The sequence below is a fragment of the Dicentrarchus labrax genome, unplaced genomic scaffold (assembly GCF_905237075.1).
Source record: "Dicentrarchus labrax unplaced genomic scaffold, dlabrax2021, whole genome shotgun sequence".
Classification (NCBI taxonomy): Eukaryota; Metazoa; Chordata; class Actinopteri; family Moronidae; genus Dicentrarchus; species Dicentrarchus labrax.
The window spans coordinates 16,301,957-16,328,446 of NW_026136701.1; the positions used below are offsets into that span (position 1 = coordinate 16,301,957).

Below are 26,490 nucleotides of genomic sequence, written 5' to 3' on the forward strand. Positions count from 1 at the left end.
GTCTGTCTGTCTGTCTGTCTGTCTATCTGTCTTTCTATCTATCTATCTGTCTATCTTTCTTTCTATCTATCTTTCTATCTGTCTGTCTTTCTATCTGTCTTTCTGTCTGTCTGTCTATCTATCTGTCCGTTTTTAGAGTTGGACTGTCTATGCTTTAGAGTTACAGTAATATATTACCTATATTTCTACAGTATCAAAGGCACTTATTTACCTGTGTATTGTACTATTTAATATATGTTTCAGGAGTCAGGTGCCGTACTGCGCTACTGAGAACATCAATATATCCATGAAAGCATGTATAACTTTACAGTAATAATACCTATATTTTTACAGTATCAAAGTATCTTCTACTTGTGTACTTTATGTTTTTAGAGTGCCATTTATTGTGTAATTTTCCACTTTTCCAATCTAGTTTTACATCTCTCCTTTCAGGCATTTTAAGTTTATCTAGCTACCTATCTGTAATGTTATATATAATAAATATATAATGCAATAAAATCTAATTTTCAAAAAATAGTAAATATTTAGAGATAGTGACTCTAAAACATCACAGTCAGCTTTGAAAACATATCATGTGTACAGTAACTTGTCTAAACTCCTCCTGAGGTCATTATAGTACTGAATGAGGACATGACCCTCAACAGTAGCTGAGGCCTAAATAGATCTATCTATCTATCTATCTATCTATCTGTCTATCTGTCTGTCTATCTGCAGATAAAGGTTGACTAAAAACATCCAGACAAAGAAATAGTTCAGGAATAAAATGGCTGGTCTGCTGTGACAAGCCTGCTCATTATAATTTCCTTTAACAAGAGAGTACAAAATTGGAAAGATCGTGGAAAGCTTCACCCACCTTGTAACCTCACACAGTTCCCTAAAGTAAAAGCCTAATTTTAGCCCGCAGCTGGTTTCTGGCCTGTTCTGGATGTGTGGGAATGGATGATCACCAGGTTTAATAAGGAAGCAGTAATGGTCAGCAGACGTACGCAGGTCTGGGCTGAGGTTTCAGGGACCTCGCTTCACCTCATCTTTTGATTATACTACCTGTTACTTATTAGTTTTATTCAAACCAAAGCAGCATTTCTCTCCTGTTTTCGGTGTGTTTGCTGTGCAGGTGTTTTAGAGACGCAGTTAAAAGCTGAAAGTCTACCTCTAATTTTCAACAATCAAAGCGAGGATAGTTGATACAGAAGATTATGAATCAATTCTCAGTCGTTCTGGAGGGATCATCATGTTTTGATCTCACTTTATTTGACCGTAAATGTTTTTTGTAGTGAAATACGTGACCTCTTTTTGCTGTGTGAGCTGTTGTTGTTCTTGCAGATCGTCCTCTGAAGTGAGGTATCTGTTGACTTCCTCCGTCGGTGGGTTTATTGCTTAACAGCGAGGTATTGAGCCCTAAATACACGAGGTTGCAGACTGTTTTAACGTGGGTTCATTCAAGTTACTCATAATTCAATACTCCCACCGTCCCATCCTTCTCATCCGAGGGTCATTAGCCGTGTCACGCAAGGCCATAACAGGCCTGACTGACGAATCAAACAGCACCTCAGCGTCTCCACTCCAAGTATGGTCTGTTTTTAGCGTCATAATTAGTATATGATACATGAAACCAGGGCTGTAGCCAGGGGTTTTAGAAACAGTGAGGTCAGGAGTCTCACCCAAATATCAAAGTTTTCACTAACCATCAGCAGAGGACCCTAAAATGTTTGATTTTGACTTATTTTTCATATTTTATTCATGCACCTTATCCACACTGCCAGAAATATGAATCAAAACATATCATGTGTACAGTAACTCCTCCTGAGGTCATTATAGTGCTGAATGAGGACACGACCCCCCGGTGTCTTCAACAGCAGCTGAGGCCTAAAATATTTATTACCTTAAAAAACTAAAACAACACACAAAAGCAGGATTCTGGATTTGGCCTCAAACACACATTGTTTACTACTGCAGGGTTAGCTGAGGTCTCAGCCCAGGAGTCTGTATGTGGCTGTCACGGTACTTTATATATCTGCACCCCGCCACCGGCACTCTCACAGTCTGCACACACAGCATATACATTACATTACAGGAAGTCAGCCGTCTTGTGTGAGGCGACGGAAATGTTTGTGGTAGTGTTGTGAATGTTTGCTTCCTTTCTTTGTCTCATATGATAGTAAACTATATCTCTTGATTAAGTGAATATTCTGACATTTTGTAAACCAAATAATGAATCATATAATCCAGAAAATAATTAGCAGATTAAGTCCTAAATTGAATATATAAAGGAAGGTTGTATTATGCACTATGTTGTGATTTATTTCAAGTTCTTTTTGAGAGAGAGCTGCAACAAGGGTCGCTGGCAGGACTTGAACCCAACACATTGCAATTACACAGGCTGCTGCCCTTAAACCTTTAAGCCACCAATACACCCATTTGTTTTGATTTCTAACCCCAGCTCTTAGCATCTTGACTACTGTTGACCACTCCCTGTTACTCTACATGTAATACCTTGAGTTTACCACAAGGTGATGCTAATGCCTAAGGGAACTTGATACCTTACTTGATATTTGTGGGGTAACTGGGTTTACGGTTGACCGAGTGAAGCTCTGAGAAACCACACAACCATTTGAAAAGTTTATTTCTACCATACACAAACTGTACAACACAGCGCATATCTGTTTATTATGAAATAGTAAAAGTAATAGGAAGTTTCAATTTACAAACTACTTCAACTGAAAAAAGCATTACATTTTAATGTAAAAGAAAAGAAAATACAATACAATTTCATATCATACTAATATCGTTCCACAAAAAAGCATTTCACAATACAAAACATCAAATACTAACAGGGAAAAAATAAATATTATTCACAAAACTTCCTGAGCAAACAATGTGTGGTATAGGAATTAAATATAATAAATTATAAATAAAGGATTGTTAGGTTTAAAGAATGTGATTCAAATTTTTTAAAAGATTAAGAAGTATTTGGATTAAATAGGGTCTCATTTTTCTGTAATTTGGCTCTTTTGCTGTTAAATTTTTTGTTTCTTCGAAAGGTCCTAGGCTACATGTCTTTGACTTTTCTTTGCAGAAATTAAAAATGTATTGCTCAAATGAATTACTGTGTCATTTTGCTCTTGGGATTAACTTAAAATTGAGACGTGTGTAGTACGTTGATACGACTACAGTGTCCCATTTCCCCCTTTTTTTGAAGTCAAGGGCAGTGTGGTGAACTAAAAATACAAAATAATTCAAAATACAAAAGTGCAATTGATGCAAACAAACAACTGATTAGCCAACAACTATCATTTGTCTATGTTTTCATTTTGTTGTTTTTTTCCTTTTTTTTTTGCATTTAATGATTGAAACTGAAATATGAGTTGTAGTGGTAGTCAGCTCGGTTTTGAAATAGCTACTATTCAAATCTGCCCCAAGCGTTACAAGAATATTCAAACTGTAAGACTAGTTGAAATGTTAAGGCTTGTAAGCAGTTTAAGATAAAACAGGAGGAGATGTTTGCTTTTTTTTTAATTCACTCCTTCCTTTTTTCCCCTTCTCCATGCTAGCAAAAGTTAAAATAAACACCAGACTTCAATCTCAGTCGTGATATTTCAAAACCTGACTCTGAGATTACAGCTACTGAGACAACGGTATTTAAACAGTCATCAGGAACGTTTCCTCCTATGAAAATAATTGTACTGTATAATAAATTAGACACCATCCACATAATACTGTCCTACCACAAAACATAGTACTCGTATATTTTTATGGATTCATATACATTTAGGCACATACTATATGCACACTCCAAAGTGTGTGCACAGAAGGCAGTTTAATATCTATATTTAAAAAAAAGACATCTTGACAAAGTGGATTTTTGATTTTTGTTGCACTCTTCTTGTGGCACGCTATGCAAAGCAGAATCTGACATTCAGTTCACTGAATGATGTTGCATTTTTGCTCAGTGTCACTTCCTGGTTGCATTCAGCTGTTATTGGTTAAGAAGAAAAAGGTACAGTACAGTTGCATTGCATTTTTTTGATCTCTGTGTTCACTTTGTCTTACCATACATTCAGTTTCCAATAAACAAAGCAAAAGCAATGCTTAAAAATATCGATGCTTAGTCGTTTTGGTAGGTTTTTACTTTGAAGGGAGATCCAACTTATGGTCTAATAATAATATACGTTTTTCAACACTAGATGGCGAAAGTATGCCATGAAATTGGAATGTGCTTCTATGTAATTTACAATGTGCAGAAAGTCAAACAGATTTCTCAAATATTAAGCATTTACAATTATAGAAATAAATAAAAATCAAGGAAATAAATACACTGATGAACAAATATAATAATAAATAGCGATAATATAAGAATGACATGAACACATACAGATTGAAATCAAGCAAACCATACAAAATAATTAAGTGCAAGAGGGGTAAAAATCTCACCAGGATAAACATATCAAGTGAATGCAGAAACAATAAAAGCATTACAAATCTGGCTGGTAATTTTCTCAGTGCAGTGTATTTACCGGGAAATGTCAAACACATTTCCAAAAGCCTTGTCTTATACATGCAGCCAAGCCAGCACTCTTCAGTAAAATAGAGCTATCTAGTGCCATTATCCCAAGTCAAAGAAACCTCTTGGTAGCTCTACAGCTTAAACATGGATGCCCTTAATAGCCTGTTTGATATTATCCAAGAGGGCCTTGCACTCTGGAGAGTATTCATGCTCCGAGTTGTTGTACATATCAGTTAATGTGTTCACATAGGCTTCAAAATTATGCTCACTGATGGGTCCCTGCAACAAAAACATGTTTGACTATTAGTGAAAACAGCACAGCAGAAATGACAATTTATAGAAAATTAGATTTCTTCCAGGACAGGTTAGATATAATGAGTTGTAGTGGAGTCTGGTCAAGGCTTACTGTACCATTTGAGGCAGCTGAATGTCAGTTAGACTGTTAATGAGAGCTTGGCTAAGGCGGGCGAGCTCCTTCAGAAGGCTGTCGTTGTGCTGTTCAATCATCTTGTTCTCCTCTTCAATTGTCTTCAGGTTACATTCCATAGACGATATCTGCTTTCGAGTACAAAAAACAAAAAAAAAGAAACTCGTCAAATTAAGCGAGCAAAGGCCTCAAACCTTAAAATGCTTCAAGTGCGTAAAATAAACTTGTCAGAGTGGATATTTACCTGGGTTTGAAGTTGCATCATATCTGCTTCTATTTTCATGTTGGATTCATTCAGTTCCTTAATTTCATGATCCAGATGTTGAATGTCTTCTTTGTTTTCAACACCTGAGTTGAAGCATATCATCTAATTTATCCCATCCCAACTGTAGATATTGATGCCAATATACATGTAACTGAAAAATACTTAAGTATTTCCATATCACACAGCATGTCAGAGTAGCTTACCACTGCTGGTTTTCAGTTTGATAGTCATCATCTCTTCTTCTGAGGGCTTTTTCTTGATACTCTGTGCGTTCAGTGGGCAACCCGACAAGCTAGTTCAGCAGGTCATAAATATTTAGGTGGGAGAATATCACAAAACAGACAAACTTTAGCATCAATAGAGATTGTGAATGAGAGTAAGGTGCTATTGGAAGAATGCAACAGGTCAACCAGCAGTATTGTTTAGAGATAAAATGGAGAACAGGCGACCTCACCTTCTGTGAGTGGCAAACACATTATTGGCATGTCCAAGGCCATTGCAGCCAGGCAAGGGACAATGGGGCAGTTCCTGTTTATTGGCCTTCCAGGCAAAGGGCAGCCCATTGATGGACGACTCCTTCTGTCTTTTGGCAGCAAGTGGACAACTGCCTGCACTGCGATGGGATGTGTATTTTCCCGATATATGGCCCTGTCCGTCACATCCAATTACTGGACACCTACCAGAGAAACAAAAAACAAAAAAACAAAAAAAGAGTTGTGCATGTTGTAAACCTGCAAACGCTGCTGATTCACACAGGGAGAATGTAACTAACTTGCATTTAATGACATATTCCAATGCTACAGGCAAAAGAAAGACATTTAACTGCTCAAAAAATAACAACCACATCATTAAAAAAACCCATCTCTTTCAATAACTAGACCGGAAGATTTGTTAACCATTAAGTTGATTAATCCAGCCAAATGCTGATTAAAAATAAAGTCGCCAAAACTAGAAATAATCGCATTAACTATAAGTTACTAATCCACTAAAACTTGAGGTAGAACGGACGCTCTGTTCAGTGCATACGTTGGGAGGTTGCTGATATTTGTGGTTGAAAACATAAGCACAACTCGCGCTGAATATCATTAAGAGTTTGTCAGTTGGAATTGAGGCCTGTTTTCTGCAGGTCAGTAATGGAGTGACATGAATTACAGATAATTGTCATGTATCCCCTCATGCGAAAGAATGTAATTTGGAGGTGGCTAACCCTTTCCCTTATTGATAAAGGTGAAAGGTCACCTGAGATGATACAAATGGCACACATGCTGTAGAGTGCTGCTGCAAAAAGCCTGTTTCAGCATTTTGTTACTCGACAGCACAGCAGCACTTAGAGGACAAAACAACACCAGTCCCATTACTTACAACTACCACAGGTAGGTGGCTTGATGCAAGGCACCCGGACAATGGAGGCATGCCATATGGCCCACTATTTACAATAATCTAGGGACATTTGCTACCCTCCCCCTTTCTCTCCCTTTCTCTCTTAATGTGTATGAGATCTATTCCAGTCTAATTCCTAAGCTCATGCCCTTGCATTAGTAATTAAAAAGAAAAAATCTGTGTCCAGATGTATAAGTAAACAAAGGCTCATATATCTGACTTTGGATTTAAACTGCAAATCAATTACATTATTTTTTTTCCCAATAACACTTTCACAGACAATGATTAAGCTGCAAATGAGTGCACTGCCATCAGAGCGGGCAATTCAACATTTTCTTAATATACTATAATTATAAAGAAAGCACTCAGTGAAGAGTAACAAGCCAGATATTCCATTCAGAAAATAGGAAAAACACAAAACCCTGAAAAAATCCCACAAAAACACGTTGCTAATCCTTAGAAAATAATTCACTAATGTTACGACAAGAGAAGTATTATTTTCTTTGTTTAACTTAATGGCCTCCAGGTATAATGCCCCAGGCACAAAAGCATGACACATTTTCACAATGTTTTCTTGATTTATTTTTGAAACAAAAAACATGACAGCATTGGATGAGAAATAAAAAAGAAAAATCTCTTACTTAAGCTCTTGCTCATCTTTGTCATCCTTGTTTGGTGTGAGCTTCAAACCTCCCTTTCTGGCACGTGGACATCCTGACAAGCTACAAATGATTGGAGACAATATGGGTTAACATGAAGGAAATCTATTGAAGAGTAAAAAATAAAAGTTAAATTGTTACAGGCATCTATGAGATTTATAGTGGTTAAACCAATTGCACACGTTTAAGCAAATCTAAATCTAAATAGATACATGTTTAATCCTTGAAGAAGTTGTACTCTGCATTAGCGCATACCATGGATTTTAAAATGATAAATAAATGCATAGATAAATGACAAGGCAGCCAAAAAAAAAAAAAAAAATCAATAAACACAAGAATTCAAAAAGTGCAGCATGTTTGCAGCATAAAGTGAGACTTTCACCATCTGTTTGAATGTCATGCATCTGACAAATGTATTTCATGCTCAGTTGCGATGATTTTTCTCTGCTACCTTCTGTGCGAAGCATAGTTCCCAGTCACGTGTCCAGATCCATCACAACCAGGTGTTGGGCACCTGCAGGTTGAGAGACACAGAGACCAGGTGCTTTTTACAGCAAAAGACTGCAAGCAGAGCGGTGGATTCATGCTAATATGCCAGGAAGTAGTACAAATACCACACAACTCATGTGGACATGAAAATCATAGAAATCATGCATAATGTGCCGTAGAAAGGAAAGTAAATGAAAAAAAAGGAAAGTAAAGGAAAAGAAAGCAAAGGAAAAAAGAAGCTTTGACCCAAGCTGAGGCAAAAACAAGCTGCCTAGTTCAATGTGAAAAATCCTTTAGCAGCAATAACAGTTTTCAAAACACATACTTTAGTTCCTGAGAGTTGGCTGCCATCAGTGATTTGAGTGTTTTGTCAGCCAGGGGACATCCAGACACACTAGAGAGGATAAAGAGCTAACAGTCATTTTAATGCACTCTTTGATCACAGCTGAATTGAATAATCTTAATACAATGTCTCAATGCATATTTATACGGAAATTATTTGAAAACACAATTCCACTTCCTTTACACAAGAAAAGCTTTCTCTTGTCACCGTGTTTAAAAAAAAAAAAGACATATGACATAAAATCTAACTCTACAAGCTATCTGTGACAAGTTTTTCAACTGTAATAATCATAACATAATTACATAATAACAACCAGCACTGTTTCCCTTGCCTATATATCTGCTAGTTGGCGCTAATGAGAGTATAATTAATTACAATACCTCCGATGTGATGCATAATTCCCCGTCACATGGCCACTGCCGTCACAGCCCGGGGTCGGACAGCTGCAGGAGAGCACAAAGCATTTAATGCACAGATTACTCTACTTCCCACAGACTTTACCAAGCTTGAACTGAATCTTTCTTTTACACTGACAACCTTTTAATGGGCATTAAAGAGAAAAAAAAAGAGTTAGTACAGCGGGAAGTTTAGTAGAGAAATTATTATTATATTGTTCAACATTCAGTTTAATAATGCCTCTGAATGTCACTTAGGGGGGTGCTGTGCTGTGGAAACTAAAGGGTCCTACTTTTCTCGTGGTGTGATTTTTAAGAGGAGACCCAGCAGAGCATGCACTCTAACTACAAGAGTCAAGAGTTGTAAGCTTGTACAGGACATACAGGGAGAAAACTCACTTTCAAATAGATACATTTCTGCTCCACATGAACCTGCAGACATACCGGTTACAGTGATAGGTAACACAGTGAGTTTCAGTGTGGTTTGACTCACTTAAATCAAACTGTCCTATTTAAACAAAGGTATGTTTTGGCGTTACACTTTTTATTGTTAATGCTGATCATCTTGCCAACTAAAAGGGAAGCTCACATTACAGCTGGCTGAATAAAGATGCCTTGAGATATTATTTCACATAACATACCTCAAGAGCTCTTTCTTTGAATCTCGTAATAGCAGCTTTGCTTTGGGACTCAACATGCTGCCATCTCCTTGATAGTGTTGGTCCTCCAAGGAGACATGATCATAATCCTCCTGTGGACAGAGAAAAAGTAAAAACACTGCCCTAACCGTCCAAAGTATCAAACCTGACCACAATTTGCAATGACCTAAAAGTGAATAATTAATGAAAAAGCCCTGTATAATACTCTTAAAACACAAGCCTTGGGGGTAAAAGTGCAAGGCAAAGAGATTATGCTTAAGGATACTTATACTGTAGTAAACCATACATCCATTTAAAGTCACACTTAATCCACATAGTATTTATGATGTATAGCCATGACGTACAAGTATGGATTTCCTTTTTTTTTTTTTCACAGACAAGATTGTGCAGCCACCAGATGTTTGTATGATTTAAAAGCAGGCCAAACTCTTAATATCAACTACAAATGAATACCACCTGTGAAATAAAGAAAACCTTTAAAGCCCACATTAAGATTGATTCAGGCAAGAATGGTATGTGGAGACCAGATTAGCACCACTCCTGTAAAAATATTGAATGTATTTTATAGATTTAAAGATCTGACTGGAGAAGCTGGCGGAATATGTAGCTTACATGGAGGAAGTCTGTGTGTTATTGTGGAAATCTGGGGATTTTAACAATCAGCTGGGGGGATTTTAAATAAAACAGGCTGTATTGTATTTTTAGACAACATATGACTATTTTTAGACTGAATTTTACTACTTTAGGCAATTGTTGAGAAAAACTAGTACTTCAGCTTATTTTAAACTCCATTTAACTACTTCAAGTATTATTAGTATTAGTATTATTTTTAGACTGAATTTGAAGAATTTGACTACATATTTTTACACTACATTTGACTCTTATTTTTAGACTAAACATGACAAACTTTAGGCCAAGAAATAAATAAATACATATATAAAACTTTTTTGTTCAATTCCTGTCAGTGACAAGAGGGCCTTGAAACAGCACGTATTCATGTTGGGGCATTAAAAAGTGAAAATGTTGGGAATTGAACACTTTCTTTCAGGTCAGTAAATTCCTAAAAAAAATCAATAGTAAGTTTCCTTGAATGAAATCGTTGACCTGGTAGCAATTCTAGATATAATAGAAGTAATAGAGCTCTATAATTTGTTCTGTTGTGTTTATTTCAGAAGAAATTTGTAGAAAATGTATCTGCACGGCTAAACTGGATAAATAGAATATGAAAAATCTAAATGATTGAAACATTTTAGAAAAATGTAAAGGGGAGTTTTGGGAGACTGACTCCAGCCCCATCATCTCCATCTTGTCTCTTAGTATTTTACTTTTAGTCTATTACAATGATACAATTTCGATGTTTTATTTGCAATTTGTAGAATTGAAACGTCTTTGTTTGGCGACATGATAACACACCAGAGACTGCACACCATTTGACCTTCATCCTCATCCTACATTTTTGAGATTATATCCAAAGTGATGGCTGACTGTTTTTTTTCTTTACCTCTGTGTCCTGTAAAACATGTGCTTTGCTGAAGTTGACAGGGACAGGGCTCTCCCAGCTGTCTCTCTCACACAGCGGCTGGTAGAAGGCGGGGCTGATGAGCACACTCCCGCCTTTGGCCATAGTGGACTCGGAAGGGGACACCGGGTCGTCCAAAGGTGTTTTTGTCTGGGCTTTTACATTTTCCTTACACTTCTTCATACTCAAGTCCAGGGTGCCATTTTCATCCACCTCTATGAGCATGTCCTAAAGGAAAAAGAGGTTTAATTAATTTAATCAATTTAATACATGTTACAACATGTTGTAGAAAGGCACAATAAATAAAGTGAGCCTTACATATCATCGTAGTGCGTGCTAACATATGAAAACAAATGAATCAGGGGATAAAAATAGAAACCTATTTTCTAATTACAGTAAAAGGAATGTAAATAAAACAGTACGATGTCTCATTAATATGACAACAGCGATATGGTAAACTGGAACCCAACAACATTTCTCTGTAAACATGAAATACGACTTGAAATGCGGAGCAAACAAACAATGTATTTAAATAATACATACAGTGGTTATCTCACACCAGACAAAGTACCAAACTAAGCCAGCGTTAATTCTGCTGAACACAAAAAAATAATCACTGGTGTGTAGTTTTTCAGTGACAGCTGTGTCATCTGTTTTCTAGGACACACAACCAAGATGGCAGCTGGGGGGGTTGCTGGTTTTAGGTCATCATTATTATAGCAAAAATTAAAAAGCTTAATGTGGCATAAGTTTCCCCGCTGACAGATGTGTTTGTCGTTTCTGTGCTGAAACGCAATAGCATGATGACTTATGGCTGTTTTATGGTATTAAAAGTTTTACCTCATTAAATGCTGAAATCCTTTTCCATAAATGAAACCAATTATTCAACGCATATGTTTCATTAAACCCTATACATCATTATTTTTTGTAACAAAGGGGAGCTTTTCAAATTAATTAAAGGGGATAATTTACATGAGCACTGGATGTGGCTGTCCACTTTAATTATCCAGCCATTTGATGATGTGTGTACCTAATAAAAAAAATAACACCAGTGTAAAGACTTTTTGTTACTTATTTGGATTTTAATGTTGTTTTTGGCCGCAACTTAAAAACCAAAATTCAGAATTTAGGTTATTTTCTTTTTGCTATTATTGATTAATTAATAATGTTATTTAAGTGTCTCACGATGTTAAATGACTAAAACAAGCTTGTATTCACGCTTTAAAGGCCAGCTATTTGGTGCTTTTGGCGTGTGATATTTCCACGTGTAATATACATATGCAGATAAGTTAAAGCATATAACACTCTAAAAATGGCCCCTTTTTTTCAGACCTGAAAGCTGTTCTTTATTTTGTACGTCTCTCCAAGACAACTAAGCTGTAAATGAGAACAGATGATTAACTTGCTAACACTGTTTTATTCATTCAGTGGGCTGGTACCTGGTACAAGGCCACATTCTCAGCTCAACAAGCTGGGAGACAAGGATCTGTGCTGTGTAGGTGTGGAAACCTTGAATCATCTACAGTACAGTGTGCATGTATGTAACCCACAGAATGTGATCAATATTAATCATTAAGTGAGTTTGGAAAAAGAAGAACACAATGCTTGGAGATAAAGACAGCAAAAGAGATTTTGGATCCGCACACATTTCCAAGAAGAGTTTTGGATTTTGTGCGAATTAAACTTTTCAGATGTTAACTCCTTTAGCTGATTGGCTTAATCCGTTAAAATGCTTTTAAAGACTATCTGGTGTAGACACACAGCCTATGCTGGATCATATAACTAAGCAAAATATCCTCTGCCATCTGCAGCGGGCAAGATGCAGTTTCAGACAACAGTTCAGGGTTTTTACATGCCAGCTGATGTCGAAACAAAATACACTACCACATGTTTTATTAAAAAAATATGCAAGTAGTTGTAATTGGGAAAGACGGCTGATTGTATTTCTTCTTTTGATGTGATTACACAAATTTTCATTTGTGTACATTAAAGCTTTATGGAGTGGAAACCTCCCTTGTTTTTCTGCCACCAGAGCGCCAACCTCCCTTTGCCAAATTCTGTCTTTTGATGTCTTTCCTTTTTATACACAAATCAGAGTTCCTTTAAAATGACCACATTAAATACCTTTCCAAGTGGTCTAATTTGATTACCTTTGTGGAGGTTGCCAAGGGCCGGCCGGCGACGGCCTCCATGTTCTTCCGGTAGCGAGTGGAGAGGTTAAGGATGGCGGCGGTCGCTGCTGCGGCTTGGAGACCGTCTTCTTTTTTGAATTGACTCGGCGGGCTGTGCTGACCAGAGGTGGGCAAGCGGCCACCTGGACCACCAAGGAAGCCAGGATACTGCTGAGGTGCTGAAAGACAAATAATTAGCGAATAATTTAGTTACTCCAGGTGTTCCTACCCAAACTTAAAGACAAAGAAAACAAGGAAAACAAGATAGGAGTTGATATTTGTGGGTTTTAGACAACAACCACTGATACAAAAATAAAGACGCAATACTTAAAAGGTGATAAACTGGATATTTGCATGTAAATCTCTGATTGTTGTGGACTAATATTAATACTGTGGCCGAAACAAAGGTTCCATACTTAAAACAAAATAATGTATTTACCTTCAATACCATGTTAACTTACAAATACCTTTTTTTGTGTGTCAAATAAAATGTATGAGACTCACAATCAGGGAAATGTGGCATTTCCTGGTCCTGGTTGGTCCCCATCAGAGGCTGTTTGCCGAAGACCTGTGCATCAAAGCTGGCGTAATCAAAGCGGATTCTGCTGTACTTGTCCATGTCTTTTGTGAGGCTGGTTTGCAAGGCTGCTACTGGATGAGAGAGCCTGTAGTTCAACTGGTTCATCTCGAACTTCTTTATCAAGCCGATGGCTCTATTAGGAGACAAATTGAACAAAGAAAAAGATTTTATTATATTGTGCAAAACTTGTGAAATAACAAGTGCCCAACAAGCTCATATTAAGCAGTTAAGTATAGACATTGTTTTAAACCATTCAGGGATGCCAGTCAGTGCTTTTGTACACATAGAGTCTGGGATCTGATGTGTGTTGTAGATCCACAGCCAGGTTGCCAGACTAATTAATATAGTAGGAGTGGGCATCCTGCCCATGATATATCCACAGGGAACAAAGAGTTCTGCTCTTTTATCATCTCTAATAGAGAGGAACTCACAGGACCAGCAACCGTTGCTTATGTCTACTTGGAAAGCTCGAAATAGACTGTGCATTCTGCTGGGATCATTGAATAAAAATATCCACTCTCCTCAACAATAATAGTGTTTATCACTTTTTTGCATAACCTCAGCTGTGCTTTTAGAACTTTTACAACCACTACACAGCTGAATATGATGTCTGGGTGCTTGTGTTATTTTCCTGCACGTGTGACCACATTCATAGCGGTGAAGTTGCTCAACGTTATCTGGCACGATACCTTGGCGAGCGGTCAGGTGTTTGTCTGCATTTCAGGCTCTCGTCCTGAGGTTTAGAGACCTTCACTGCAGCAGCGATGGGGCAGCCTGAGAGACTGGTTTGAGGAGGAAATCAAACACATTAGCCTAATACTGTAACTCATCTATGAACAAGGTGCAGATTTTCTAATGGCTTTCTCTTGTGGACGTACCTCCGGTGGGTGCTACGGTTGCTGTTGACATGGCCTCTTCCTGTGCACCCGGGTGTAGGGCACTTGAGGACGTTCTCATGCATGGCCAGGACTGAGGGGAGAGGAGATAAGCTCAGAAAGAGAAACATGTCCGATGTAATTCAACATGTAAGACATAATCAAGCTTAAAGATTATACAATGGTAAATACATATATAGCGAGCATTTTGGAAATAAAACAAATACATTTTCATCCATTAAATTATGTTTTATGTGTCTGGTTGGTACATTAGTGCCTATAGCAAAGATCCTACAGAGACAGAAACAGGAGAAAAAAGGCTTTCTCATTGTGAGGAATGCTGTAATGTGGCTGAAATGTAAATAGCTTAGTGCAAAGAGGACCGTAACAAGACAACTGATTATATTCTTCAAAACAAATGCGTCGTTAAAGGTTTGCTCTGTATCCTTAGAAACTTCTTCTCTGTACATATTCTCCAATTAGTTTGTTGGAGTTGTCTATTTATTTTTGAATGCTGTGTTAGCTAGCCCTTTGATTTGCAAATACTGCCTCCAGTCTAAGAGCACGCGCTTTTTTGAAAAAGTTAATTACTTTTTCTGTTCCTTTTGTAACATTACTGTTTAATGTTGAATGTTTGTTGAGTTATATTGAAATGACTTAACAATCGCCAGTGTGAGGGGAAAAAAAAGAATTCAATATTCACACATTACAACACATTACGAGAAAGAGAGAGAGAGAGAAAATCCTTTAAATTTATTTGAAAAGTTTCATGCACATCTTTGAATTGGACTAAATGTATAAGCAGGTCTTTATGTGTTTGGGTCCGTGCTAAGAGGATTTAAATTACTGTGACTGATTATAAATCCTAAAACTGGCAGTTTTTATAAGTATAAATCATCCATTATACAGCATGTATAGACAGAACTGTGTGTGACTTACTCTCTGGAGGAACTCGGACTTTATGAGGGCACCCAGACAAACTCCTGTGATGTGGGTACAGGCCAGTCACATGACCAGTGCCATCACAGCCAGGAGTTGGACACTTTATATCCTTTTTATCTGTACGTGGTGAATCTGTGGACAGTAAAACAAGATTTCACAATGAATAAATATAATACAAGCACTGTACTGCTGCCTAAACTGTGTTCATATTCTTCTATTAAGAAATGTAGATTGTAAATAAGTCAAACATACATATAATGCACTTTGTACTTTTCTGCATGATATATAGTTCAACAGATTGAAATATCATGCAAAGCTAGACAATTTTTTTCACAAACGCATCTATTAATCTGTCATTTTAGTTAAGGCTGCAGTTCAACACAGAGCATTCACTTCTTAATGCCCATCCATCGAAAGATTACATCTAGGATTACACATTTAGCTGCAGTCATTTGAAGAATCAGAGGGAAACATGAGAGGTACTTTAGGAGGATTTAAGACTTATGGTCATGGTTAAATATCCAGTTGATTCGTATCAAAATCCAATATTCTGAGTAGTAGCAATTCCATCAGAAAATTTTGTTCTTCTTTATTTTTGTCTGTTTATTTATTACTTCACTTGTTGCCAAAATGTTTTTAGTACTTAAGAGGATTTCCTCCCTCTGATTCCCCCCCTCTGCGTATGCTTCTTTGATTCATTTTAATGTTTTTTTGGGTGCTCAATCATCCAAATCACAAGTGGTCTATTTGATTTACGCTGGATGAAGGTACATTTGCGAAAACTGTTCGTTCCCATAATGATAACTTTTCATTCTTGAGACTGTCTTTAGATCTGCTTCATTTGATATCTATATTGATACCTTTTCCTCCATGATAGTTGAGTCTGCTGTCCATGTCCATCATCCTATGGTGCCTTCTCTCATTGGTCATCTGCTCCATGAGGAATCGGTCCATCTCCCTGTAGGCATGGTGTAGGACCTGTCTTTGCTCTGTCTGCAGAGCTATGGCCTGCTCCAACAGGCTGAAGTTCACCCTCCCCCGGCTCATTTCCAGGCCTCTCTCGTGGAGTCCCAGAGCCCAGCCATCCAGCCGAGGTGGTCTCTCCGCCTCCACCTCCCCCTCACTGTCCTCTTCTGTGGGGAGTGGCCTGTATCTTAGAGCCTCAGCCTGAAAAATACTGGCTCTACCCATCAGGCCACCTAATTCTGAGTGAGGCTCTTCTTTCATGTGGCCGTTCCTGCCTGAAAGCTCTTCGGAGGTTCTGGAGGGACTGCAGCCCAAGCCGTTCACCTTTGCAGACAGGGACAGAGGCTCCCACTCGGCCTCCCTCATGTCTTCGTACGGAGTCTGTGGTGATGATGTACCACTCATCCTGTCTTGACTTTGGTGGTTTTCTTCGTTATTAAGGAGCTCTTCATCATCTTCATCCATCAAACGTTCAGATGTGTCCAACTCACACTGTGGAGAGCCATCGGACGTAACTTCTGACCATCCGAGAGAATCACTTGACTTTGCTGCCACATCGTAGCAGCCATTTTTGTTGGCAACTCCATTGATTGCACTTAAGTTTCCATCTAAAACAACAAGAAAACATTTATTTTTTATGTGTTTTCAAGACTTGACAGACCAAACATGATCTCTTGTGACCCCTCAGTAACATAAAGGATAAGAATTGTATGTCCTCGATAATCTTCTCCAAATCCTTTAAAGGTTTTAGATTTTCAGTTACTTTTCTACAAATAATATCTTGAGAAAAACATGTTTTTTTCATAACCTTCTAGAGGATTAATAAGCACACATGTTGCAATAGGAATGATAATCACAAGGTTCCAAGATTTCCAAGCAATTTAAGTATATTTTAGATAACATTTATGACCCTTCTTTCTTCTAGTTAAACATGAAACCTGGAGATGAGAAACACAATTGTTTTTTTCTTCCTCTGACTCTCCAATTGGAGCAACAACCCGATATAGATTTAGGACAAGATTATGAGGGGATTTACTGTGTGGTGGACAGTGAACACCAGTTTTTAATTAGTTATGTGTATTTTTAAGTGCAAGCTAAGCAGCAACATGTTGTCATCCGCACAAAAACTGATTTAAAAACACATAATTGTTGTTTCTAGGTAGGAGAACAGGGAAAGTGAAGAAGATTCCTGAAAACACAGATGGATGAAAACCACAGACATGAACATAAAAGAGAGAAATCTCTGTGAGCTCTTTGTGTGGCAAAACGTGGCTTAGCAGAACCACACACCTCAGTCAAAAAACGGACCATAATTTTTGTTACCAAAAAGCGATACAAGAAAAACAGATAACAATGTCCACAGAAATTAACGACTTACTTAGTGAACATGACCAAAACTTGATGAAAAATACCAGAAATTAGATACATTTTGATAAGAATTTTTTGTTTTAATTCAGCTTCAGCTTATTAAGAAAAAACGTGGTTGAAAAACAGGTTAAAGATGAAATGAAAATCAGAAATTATATTAAAATTTTATTTAATTTTAAAAGTAACTTGTCTATCAATGTGCATTAAAAGAGCATGTTTAAAAGTATTTGTTTTTCTTTCTACTTTACACTAGTAAATAGTTATTTGGGTCTTGCTTAGTCGTTTTTTATTTTTTTTAAATGTCCTGGATTAATTTAGTGTAAAAATATAAACAACTCATAATAGATCATTAAAATGCAAGTTGGAGGAAATGATTGGCAGATCATTTAATTGAATGTTTTATGAAATTGAGTTAAAAGAGCTTTTCTTTCTTTATCTTAAAATCACTGCGGGTGTGATAAGGTAGCGTGTATGATAAATGAAGTCCTATTATTGCAGATTAATAATATATATAGGAATTTTCTCTTACAATGTGCACTCATTTAATCTCTTTTTTCTTCAGCTTTATTTGCTGAGTGCTCTCAATAAATTAATTTGCATTGATCTTTTGCCATCTATCTTTCAGTATAAATCCAGAAATCCCGGTCACATGTACAGAAAGACAGAAGACTGTGCGAAGCCTTGTGCACTGGAAGTCTGATAAGTGGAACAGACAAAGAGGGTTAGGGTTATCCCTCAAAATGCATCTGAAACAACACTTTATTAACACCACTGATTATATTAAGTCATGGTCAGTGATTAACAATGGAAAGCTATCATCTGGATTGATTCAACAAAATCTCTCTTGATCCTCCAAAACCATTCAAACTTATGCTCGATTAAGGCTCTTTGGACTGTGAGGGTTTTTACTTTCAGTAGGCTGGACTGTGGGCCTAGATCCTCTTAAGTGGCTAGACATGACGACCAAAAGTAGGATTCGATAGGTTGAGGACATAGACAGAGATGGATTGTGAGAATCAGATCACACACTGCTGAGGATGATACAGATACAGGCATTATCAGACAGCTATGACTTAGTAATGGGAGCAGCACAAAAACTTAATCCTCACCAAAAGAGCTTTAACATAAATTACGTGGCACTAATAATAAGAGAAACTGTTGGGTTTTTTTGCAAATGTATGAGTACATTACATTATTAAATGCAGTGGAATTTGACATGTCTGTTTTTTATATGCATTGAGGCAACATTACAGCGATCTGTTCCCTGCTGTTGAATATATTTGAAAAGAGGTGTCTAAAGACAAACCCTGTTGAATGAAAAATTAAAGCCAGTTACACGTATTTACATTTATGAAGCAAGCAACAAGGGTTTTGTTTTTCATCCAGATGGACTCCCCGGCCTGACACAGCCGCATACAGTCAGACAAGCACACAGACATACAGGCACACACACACACACACATACACATACACATACACATACACATACAAACACAGAGACACAGAAGTGCAGTGAAAAAAAGGAAAGAGATGGAGGAAAAAAACTTGGATCCCTCCGGTGGTTTGTGTGTTGGAACAGGTGAACAGTTTGTACTCCAGAATAGCCATTACCAGCACTCTGCAGCAGGGCTGCAGTTGGCTGGAGTTGAACGCAGTGTGGCTCGACCAAACGAGAGGCTTATTTTTCTCCCTTTTTGTTAAAATGCAGATATGACCAGCTTCCCACTGCAAAAATTCTTACTGCCTCTAGTCCACTTTTCCAATTTTTGTTTTTCCACAGAAAATAGCTACCCAAATCTGACAATAACAGCAAAATATGTTCTGAAATTGTTTATCAATATCTGCGTTCCTTTGACACTCTTCAGACTTTTTTCTATTCTGGCAGGATGAAAAAATCTAGTCCACTGAATATTAAGTTCAAATATGGAAAATATACAGCAGTAAATCAATGTTGGATGATAAAAAGAAAAAGTATCTAGAATATACAACAACAAAAGGAAAAACTGATGATGCCCACAGTGAATTACTTAGATAATTGTAATGTAATATGAACCCAGGAAACAAATAAATTCCATTTCCAATGAATCCACACAATTCAGTGAGCTACTCTCCTGGTCCATTTAACTACACACATGTGTACTATAATGAGCTGTAGACATTATGCCTAATTATGTATTAGACTGTGTTAGAGGGCCTAACAAAAGCTTTTGAAAGGGACAATTACGTTTGTTGCTTAGTTACATCGTTAAAAATATACCAAATCAGTGCAGATTATAGTGGGCGAGAATGCACATGTACACCACGAGCATTGTTGCCAAAATGCACAAAATTCAATTCATTAGGAAAAAAGAAAACATTTTCGCTCCTGAAAAGGACAGTGGCATAAGTGAAAATAAACAATTTTAACTGTTGTCGATGAAATGTTCCTGTGGTTTAGTAAAGTCTTTGTAGAAACAAAACGGTAACACATTAAACATCAGCCAAGCTATGTTGACGCCTCGTTTGTTTTTCACAAAAGGCAACTTCAATAAAAATTCAGTTTAGAAGAATGGAAGAAGTTTAATTTAAATCAAAGTGAACTGCTGCACTCCCCCATTCAGTTGTTCATTCTATGGATTCAATGGGTTTGGACTGGCTATTGAAAAAGGACAGATGAGGGGTCTGAAATCTGGCCTCATCAAAAGAGGGTAAAGCCACGCCAGAAATATCATGGCAGATCAGCTGTCAAAACTTCAATTTGTGGACGTGAGACACAACTAATGTGGACCCAGCAGTGTAGTCTTTCACTTCCACTGCACAATGACTGCGGCTGCTGGCTGATGGCAGAGGGAGGGAAATATGAATGCAACAGATGGGATTTTAAAATTCAGCGTCAATTGTTCATCAAAACAGACAAAACAACAGGACATCTGTTTACCTGCTGGAGTGTCAATGTTCCTCAGCTCTTCTTTGTCCTGTGGCGGTGCCAGGTCCTCGCTCTCCTCTTCACATGCCTCGCTGGGGCTGTAGTGGCGGGGCTTCATCAGCAGGGACTTTCTCTTGTTGACGGGGGCGCCCTGCACCCCTTCCTGAGCACTCCTCTTCCTCGCCATGGACCCATATGGGCTGGAGAGAAAGGGGTGAACGGACAAAAAGCACAGCAGGGTCAACAAAGGCCTCATCTTGGCTCATTTTAAAGGTCCAATTTGGGACTTTTCTTTATAAAGTTAAAACCCTCATAATGAATCACACTTATGGGAAGAAGACATTTTCTTTTCGGGATGAAAATGAAAAAGATGAGAAAATTCAAAGTGTTCATGAAATTTCACCTTTGAGTCTCAGGGATGCAGTCGTTCAGCCCTGTGAAATAAAGGCCAAAAAAGAACAGATGAAAAGTCATGTTTACATTTCCACTACAGTGGCACAGCATCTGGCGACGTATTCATCATCAAAGCTTCAAGGCGGCTCACTACTTTTCGGCTATTGCTAATGAAATTTTTTACAATGTACTGTAAATATTTGTTTTGTAGATAATGTTTTAGGGATGACACAACCCTGGCTAATAGTGCTTTATGCAGCCTTTTACCATAGATTTGATTCTCTTTTACAATGCCATTGGGTATAATCAAGCATAAGGATGGAGAAGTGGTCTCTTCATTGATCTGAAAAGCTTTTCATTCAGTCTGCTCATTCTCTGGGACACCAACAGTAGCTCATCCTTTGACAGCATTGACAACATGATCTAAAAGGGTAAATCAATTTTCCCAGAGGCCTGCGTAAATCTCATTCACAAGTTCTGCCCCTACTCCCATGAAGCACAACCAATGATAACACTTTTCATGAATTTCCCCAGATGTAGTAATAGCTCCAGCGTGCGCAGGCAGGCCTCAGAGGCCCTGAACACTTGCATAATGACATATCCAGTCTAGAGGTTTTCAATCACACAATATATACACACTCCTTAACTAATTTGAGCCACTGTTCCAATTTAATGAAGTTATTCCCCTCTGAATAATGAAATGGCAGTGCAGTGCTCTTCAGACTGGTAAGATAATACATAAAATTGACAGTTATAAAGTTGGATTGTTGAACTGATACCCCTAACCCATGGCGGTAAGTGGAATATGTGTGTGCGTGTGCGTGCATGTGCGTTTAGTTAAAAGCAAACTACAACTGAAAGCTGTACTCACCTGTGCTACTGTTACATGTGTTCAGGGTTTGCTCCTCGCCTTCAGAATCCATCTGTTAATACAATATTCGATGTACATATGAGCCACTAAACAGACAGATTTGAATTGTATTTCATTCATCATTTTAATTAATTTATTTTATTTGATATGGAAAAAGGCTAGCACTTTATAATTATTGGCGATTTTTGTCAGTGAGCCAGAGCCGGCGAGCCTTAAAATCAATTTGTGGGCACCACAACATCACAAAGAGCTCCTAAAACATCAGTAATATGCAAACACATGAAGTGTAATGTTAGGAAAAAAAAGTTTCAAAGGTGAGTAAAAACGTAATGACACTAAATAATGACATTAAAGTACGGACAGCACCTCACTGTGTGTGTTTAGACAAAAATAGTTGCTAAAATCCATCCACTCTCGCTGGCTGTTGCTTGTGGGCCCCAAATAAAACCTATTAAACATAATTATTCCAGGCTGATGGTGGCGTATAGTGGTCACAGGCCAGTGAAATCTGTGAGTCATAGGATATGCTGTTACTTTTCCCTGGTAATGGGAAACATGACTCCTCTCTCTCGTTTGCTGTTGTGATTGAAGGCACTGACCTGTCATACATTTATAATAGGGGAGCAGGTGTGGCAGTGATGGACCTTAATTTCCTTTAATAAACCTTTTATGTGCCACACTCTTAATGCCACGCCAGGCCCTCAGAGGTCCTGCTCATAATAGGTTCATTACTTTTGATTACTACAGCCTATTGAGACAAACAACTCCCAAACACTATAGATTACATTCTGTAAAAACGAATGTACCTCATTAGTTTGTAACACTTTTCCACACAGCCATGCTTCAACATTTTGTATAAATTTGTTGTTCTGAAGGCAAAATGTTGCTCTTAAATCCTGCAACCTGAGATTGTAACATGGACATTAATCAGAGTTCAAATGATGTTATCAGTGTACCCAAATATCACCAATGACTCACACGTTTATTACCAGGGTTTTTTTTCTTTTTTTTTCTAACTTTATTTGACATTTTGAACATCTAAATGTTTTAAAAATGCTATTTAATCATTAAACTTGTTATACTTTTCAAAAATGTTCTTAGTATTTTTGTATTTCTTATTTAATAAAATGTTTGTAATAGCACACAGCTATAATTCAATAAAAAGAAACCTACAGAAATCACCTAATAATGAGTAATTGAATCAAACACAATAAGGCTGTACTGTATGTCAGACTATAGCTTAATTAATTTATTTCTTACTGTGAGCCGCATATCCAGTTTCACATATTATATAAGTTGGAGTCTGAAGCAAATTGAAACCGTTCCTTTGTTAGCGCTGCTTTTTAAAGTGCGTCACATGTACATTTCTAACATATATGATGTATATATATTTATATTATGACAAAACTGATTTTGACAAAGCAGAGGCTACTGCATATCTAATTCCCATAACAAGAAGTGACAAGTAACAAGACAACAAGGAAGGCTTCCGTAGATGCTTTGGTGTACTAACAGGTAGTCCTGGCATGGCAACAACATGGACAAACATGTGACGCCGAGTGTTTACAAAAGCAGAACAAATAGATACATTCAGGGTCAAATGGGCGCTCTTATTTGATATTCCCTACACAATCTGGCTTAGAACTTTATATAATTTAGCTTTTCATTAATATTGTATGCTGTTTTATACAGAGTACGTTATACGGTGTAGATTAATAAAATAATTTAGTCATGGTATATGTTGTACCACCCCCCCCCTTGGATTTACCCTTTATAAGCAGTATATACACATTTAATAAATGGTTTATAACACAGTATAATGTAGTTCTAAGCAGATAGATGTTTATTAATGTATTTGTCAACAACTATAATTCCTCCTGTGAGCACAAATAAATTGAAGCTGGTGTATAAACAGATAATGAATGACAATTGTAATTGTATGAAATATGTATAGTGTGTTATAAGTAATGTATTCATTATTTATATACTGCTTAAAAATACTAAATAGGTATGGGGACATACAGTAAAGTGTTACCAGTGGAATTTAAAAAAAATACATTTGCTCAAAAATGGTTATATTCCAGCGTAATAACCCATATAATAACTTACTGAATAACAATGTAAATACGTAACAATACTAGAGTAATGTATGTTTTTCAGTTTCCTACCTAAAAATGATGTCATGCTTTATCGCAGTAGTAGTAGTAGTAGTAGTAGTGGAGTGTTTCCATCAGAATATGTTTCCTGTGCTATCTCGGGCCTATTCTCTGGCATTCAATTTTGTATATTTGCCAACTACTCACATAGATGTTGTAAAGAAACAATTTGGATTGTTGTAGGATCACTTTTTTAAAAGTCAACACAGAAATAGGCCTCTAAGTATAGTATGCTGCTGATAGCAGTGTTTTAGCATGTTTTACTACAAAACGTGTTCACCTTACACCACTGTTTAGTATTTTCCAAAGCAGACGGTCTTATATCTGTTATATCTCTTTTTTTTATTGATATCCATTCATTTCTATATAGTTTGAAATTCCCACTCTACATTTGAAGAGTGACTGATCACAGTGAACATTATGTCTGCTTTACTGTTTATTAAAACATAGATATGATCATTTTACACCTAAAGACCTTGTAACAGAGTTCTGTTATGGTTTCAAAGTAACTTTTATTAGGTAAAATCCAGCTGAGACAACCTGACAACTAAAGGCAACCATTACTTTAGAGAAAGCTGATTCAGCAGTACCTTTTAAAGAGTATATTATCTCCCAGCCTCCCACAGCTCTGCATAAGTAAAAAACAATCTGAGTTTGTGATCACTGTGGTCAAAGGTGCAGTGACACTCTCCACCACTTAGTATGGTACTTATCCAAAACACTGTTACACAATCATTTATCCCCAGAGACTTTTTGTCCCTAACAAAAGTTGTTTTCACTTTGCATGTGGAATTTAAGCCCTGTCTGAGTCCCATCAGATTATTTACCTTTGATTGTAGTTTTCCGAGCACTCTGTAGGATAAGATGCCAGATCCGCACTGTCCCCCCTGGTTGACGCTTTCACACTTGTTATCTCTCAGGAGGTGATCATGTAATTCATTATCTAAAACAGAAAACACACCAGACACACTTATATAAAAAAATTTGCAACTTATTTACTTTTTTAGCGCATCTGAAATAAATTATATGTCTCTAAACCATTTTTCTTTCTTTTTTATTAGTCCCACTTCACAATCTAGAGACAAGGATGTGAAAACGCACTCAGAAAAAGGTGGAAAGAGCATATTAATACCTCACATGGAATAAGGAACCCAATGCAAATTGATTGCTTGACAGAGATCAAATTGCTTGCTTCTAATTAATACAAAACATCCAAGAGGGAAAACAAGGATGAACACAATGAGTACATTAAGCCTCTTCACTTCACAGATCTTATTATGGAATTATTTATTTCTGTTAGCTTTGGAAAAAAAAAGAAAAACAACATCTTCTTAATTATAGCTCACAGAGCGCTTCCCCAGAAAAAACAAAACTGGGGGAAAAGAGGGGAGGGGGTTTTGAGGGAGGGTTATTCACTCAGTTTCATTAGCATATGAAAAAAAAAAGACTCACTACTATTTGAGCTGGTTCGTCATCTGCTGAATCATATTTATGCACCCCCCCTCCACACACTCCCCCACCTTCATGCACACACCCCTAGTCCAACACAAATAATGCTTCTCAGAGGACTGTTTCCCTGCGTCTAGGGCAGATTTCTCAGGGGGAAAGGAGGCAGCCTGATGCTTAGGGTCTATGAGATTTTCTATGTGTTAATCTGGCTGCTAGCTGTCCTTGAGCCCAGCCCATTCCCCCCTAACCCCATCTGCTAGCATTCCCACCACAGAGGAGAGAATGGGCTGCGACTGGGGGTAGAAAAAGAGAGAGACCTTCCCAGTTCAGCAATCATGAATAACCATTGCCTCGCACCATTATCAGAAAGGCTGGATCCAAGCTGAGATGGTGGAGAGGAAATATCTGTAAAACACCCGGACGCTCCTGACATTACTCTAACCACACTCTCGCATTTTGTTGTAAGTGATGCTATTATGATTATTTTCATATAATGCCTTATTAATACCGTGCAGCTGCTGTGGATATTCATCACTGACCTTGAGTCTTTGTGTCCCCTTGTTCCAGCTTATCCGTGCACTTGGGACGCTCTCATGTAATTAACACAGACATTATTGTGATGGAGTAAAAAACTCACTGGTACTGTGCTGATACCTCATCTTGGAACCAATAAAGCAGGCCAGAGTAGCAAAGTAAGATTCTGGAGACCATAAAATTAATTACATTATTTACATTTCCTTTAGATAGGGGGGTACAGGCGAGATGATAGAGGCAAATGAGATTACACAAAATAAGATTTCAAAATGTCAGTGCTGCACACTCAACCAACCAACTGTTATGATTAGATTACTCTTTTAATATAATTACTGTCTAAGGCTGTGTGTGGAAACAATGCATACATAAAAAACAGAAGCTGCGTCTTAACTGATTCCCATCCTTTTCTCCACGAGCCTTTTTCTCTTAACCTTTCTTCAACAGTATCATTTTGAATTATAGGGAACGGATGGATGCTCTGTGCAAGGTCACTGTCTGGTGTGTACTCACCCCCCCTCTCTCCTTGTTTTTGTTTCCTCTTCCAGAAGCACACTGAGTGAAGGGTTAAAACTGGAATGGATTTAATTATGGAATGAATGGAATTATAATGCGCCTGCAGCAAGTTTTCCTCCTTATTTAT

The 26,490-nt window shown here is 37.5% G+C and overlaps 1 protein-coding gene across 6 annotated transcripts in view; it reads right to left on the reverse strand.

Annotated features, from left to right (window-relative positions):
• Positions 1 to 2,606: 2,606 nt before the first annotated feature.
• st18 (ST18 C2H2C-type zinc finger transcription factor) overlaps positions 2,607 to 26,490 on the reverse strand; it is a 41,251-nt gene continuing 17,367 nt past the window's right edge. For 4 of the 6 annotated variants that reach the window (XM_051405744.1, XM_051405780.1, XM_051405761.1 and 1 more), the window contains 21 exons: positions 24,695 to 24,810; positions 21,712 to 21,763; positions 20,851 to 20,881; positions 20,460 to 20,647; positions 16,069 to 16,782; positions 15,206 to 15,340; positions 14,270 to 14,360; positions 14,081 to 14,173; positions 13,316 to 13,524; positions 12,791 to 12,990; positions 10,623 to 10,868; positions 9,104 to 9,213; positions 8,448 to 8,510; positions 8,050 to 8,118; positions 7,687 to 7,749; positions 7,218 to 7,298; positions 5,651 to 5,872; positions 5,400 to 5,488; positions 5,176 to 5,279; positions 4,916 to 5,062; positions 2,607 to 4,783 (listed from right to left, as the gene is read on the reverse strand). In XM_051405744.1, coding sequence (XP_051261704.1) covers positions 4,643 to 4,783; positions 4,916 to 5,062; positions 5,176 to 5,279; positions 5,400 to 5,488; positions 5,651 to 5,872; positions 7,218 to 7,298; positions 7,687 to 7,749; positions 8,050 to 8,118; positions 8,448 to 8,510; positions 9,104 to 9,213; positions 10,623 to 10,868; positions 12,791 to 12,990; positions 13,316 to 13,524; positions 14,081 to 14,173; positions 14,270 to 14,360; positions 15,206 to 15,340; positions 16,069 to 16,782; positions 20,460 to 20,647; positions 20,851 to 20,881; positions 21,712 to 21,763; positions 24,695 to 24,810 — 3,164 coding nt within the window. In that variant the 3' untranslated portion in view covers positions 2,607 to 4,642. The remainder of the gene's footprint in view (positions 4,784 to 4,915; positions 5,063 to 5,175; positions 5,280 to 5,399; positions 5,489 to 5,650; positions 5,873 to 7,217; positions 7,299 to 7,686; positions 7,750 to 8,049; positions 8,119 to 8,447; positions 8,511 to 9,103; positions 9,214 to 10,622; positions 10,869 to 12,790; positions 12,991 to 13,315; positions 13,525 to 14,080; positions 14,174 to 14,269; positions 14,361 to 15,205; positions 15,341 to 16,068; positions 16,783 to 20,459; positions 20,648 to 20,850; positions 20,882 to 21,711; positions 21,764 to 24,694; positions 24,811 to 26,490) is intronic. The other 2 variants (XM_051405751.1, XM_051405789.1) reach the window with 2 other exon arrangements.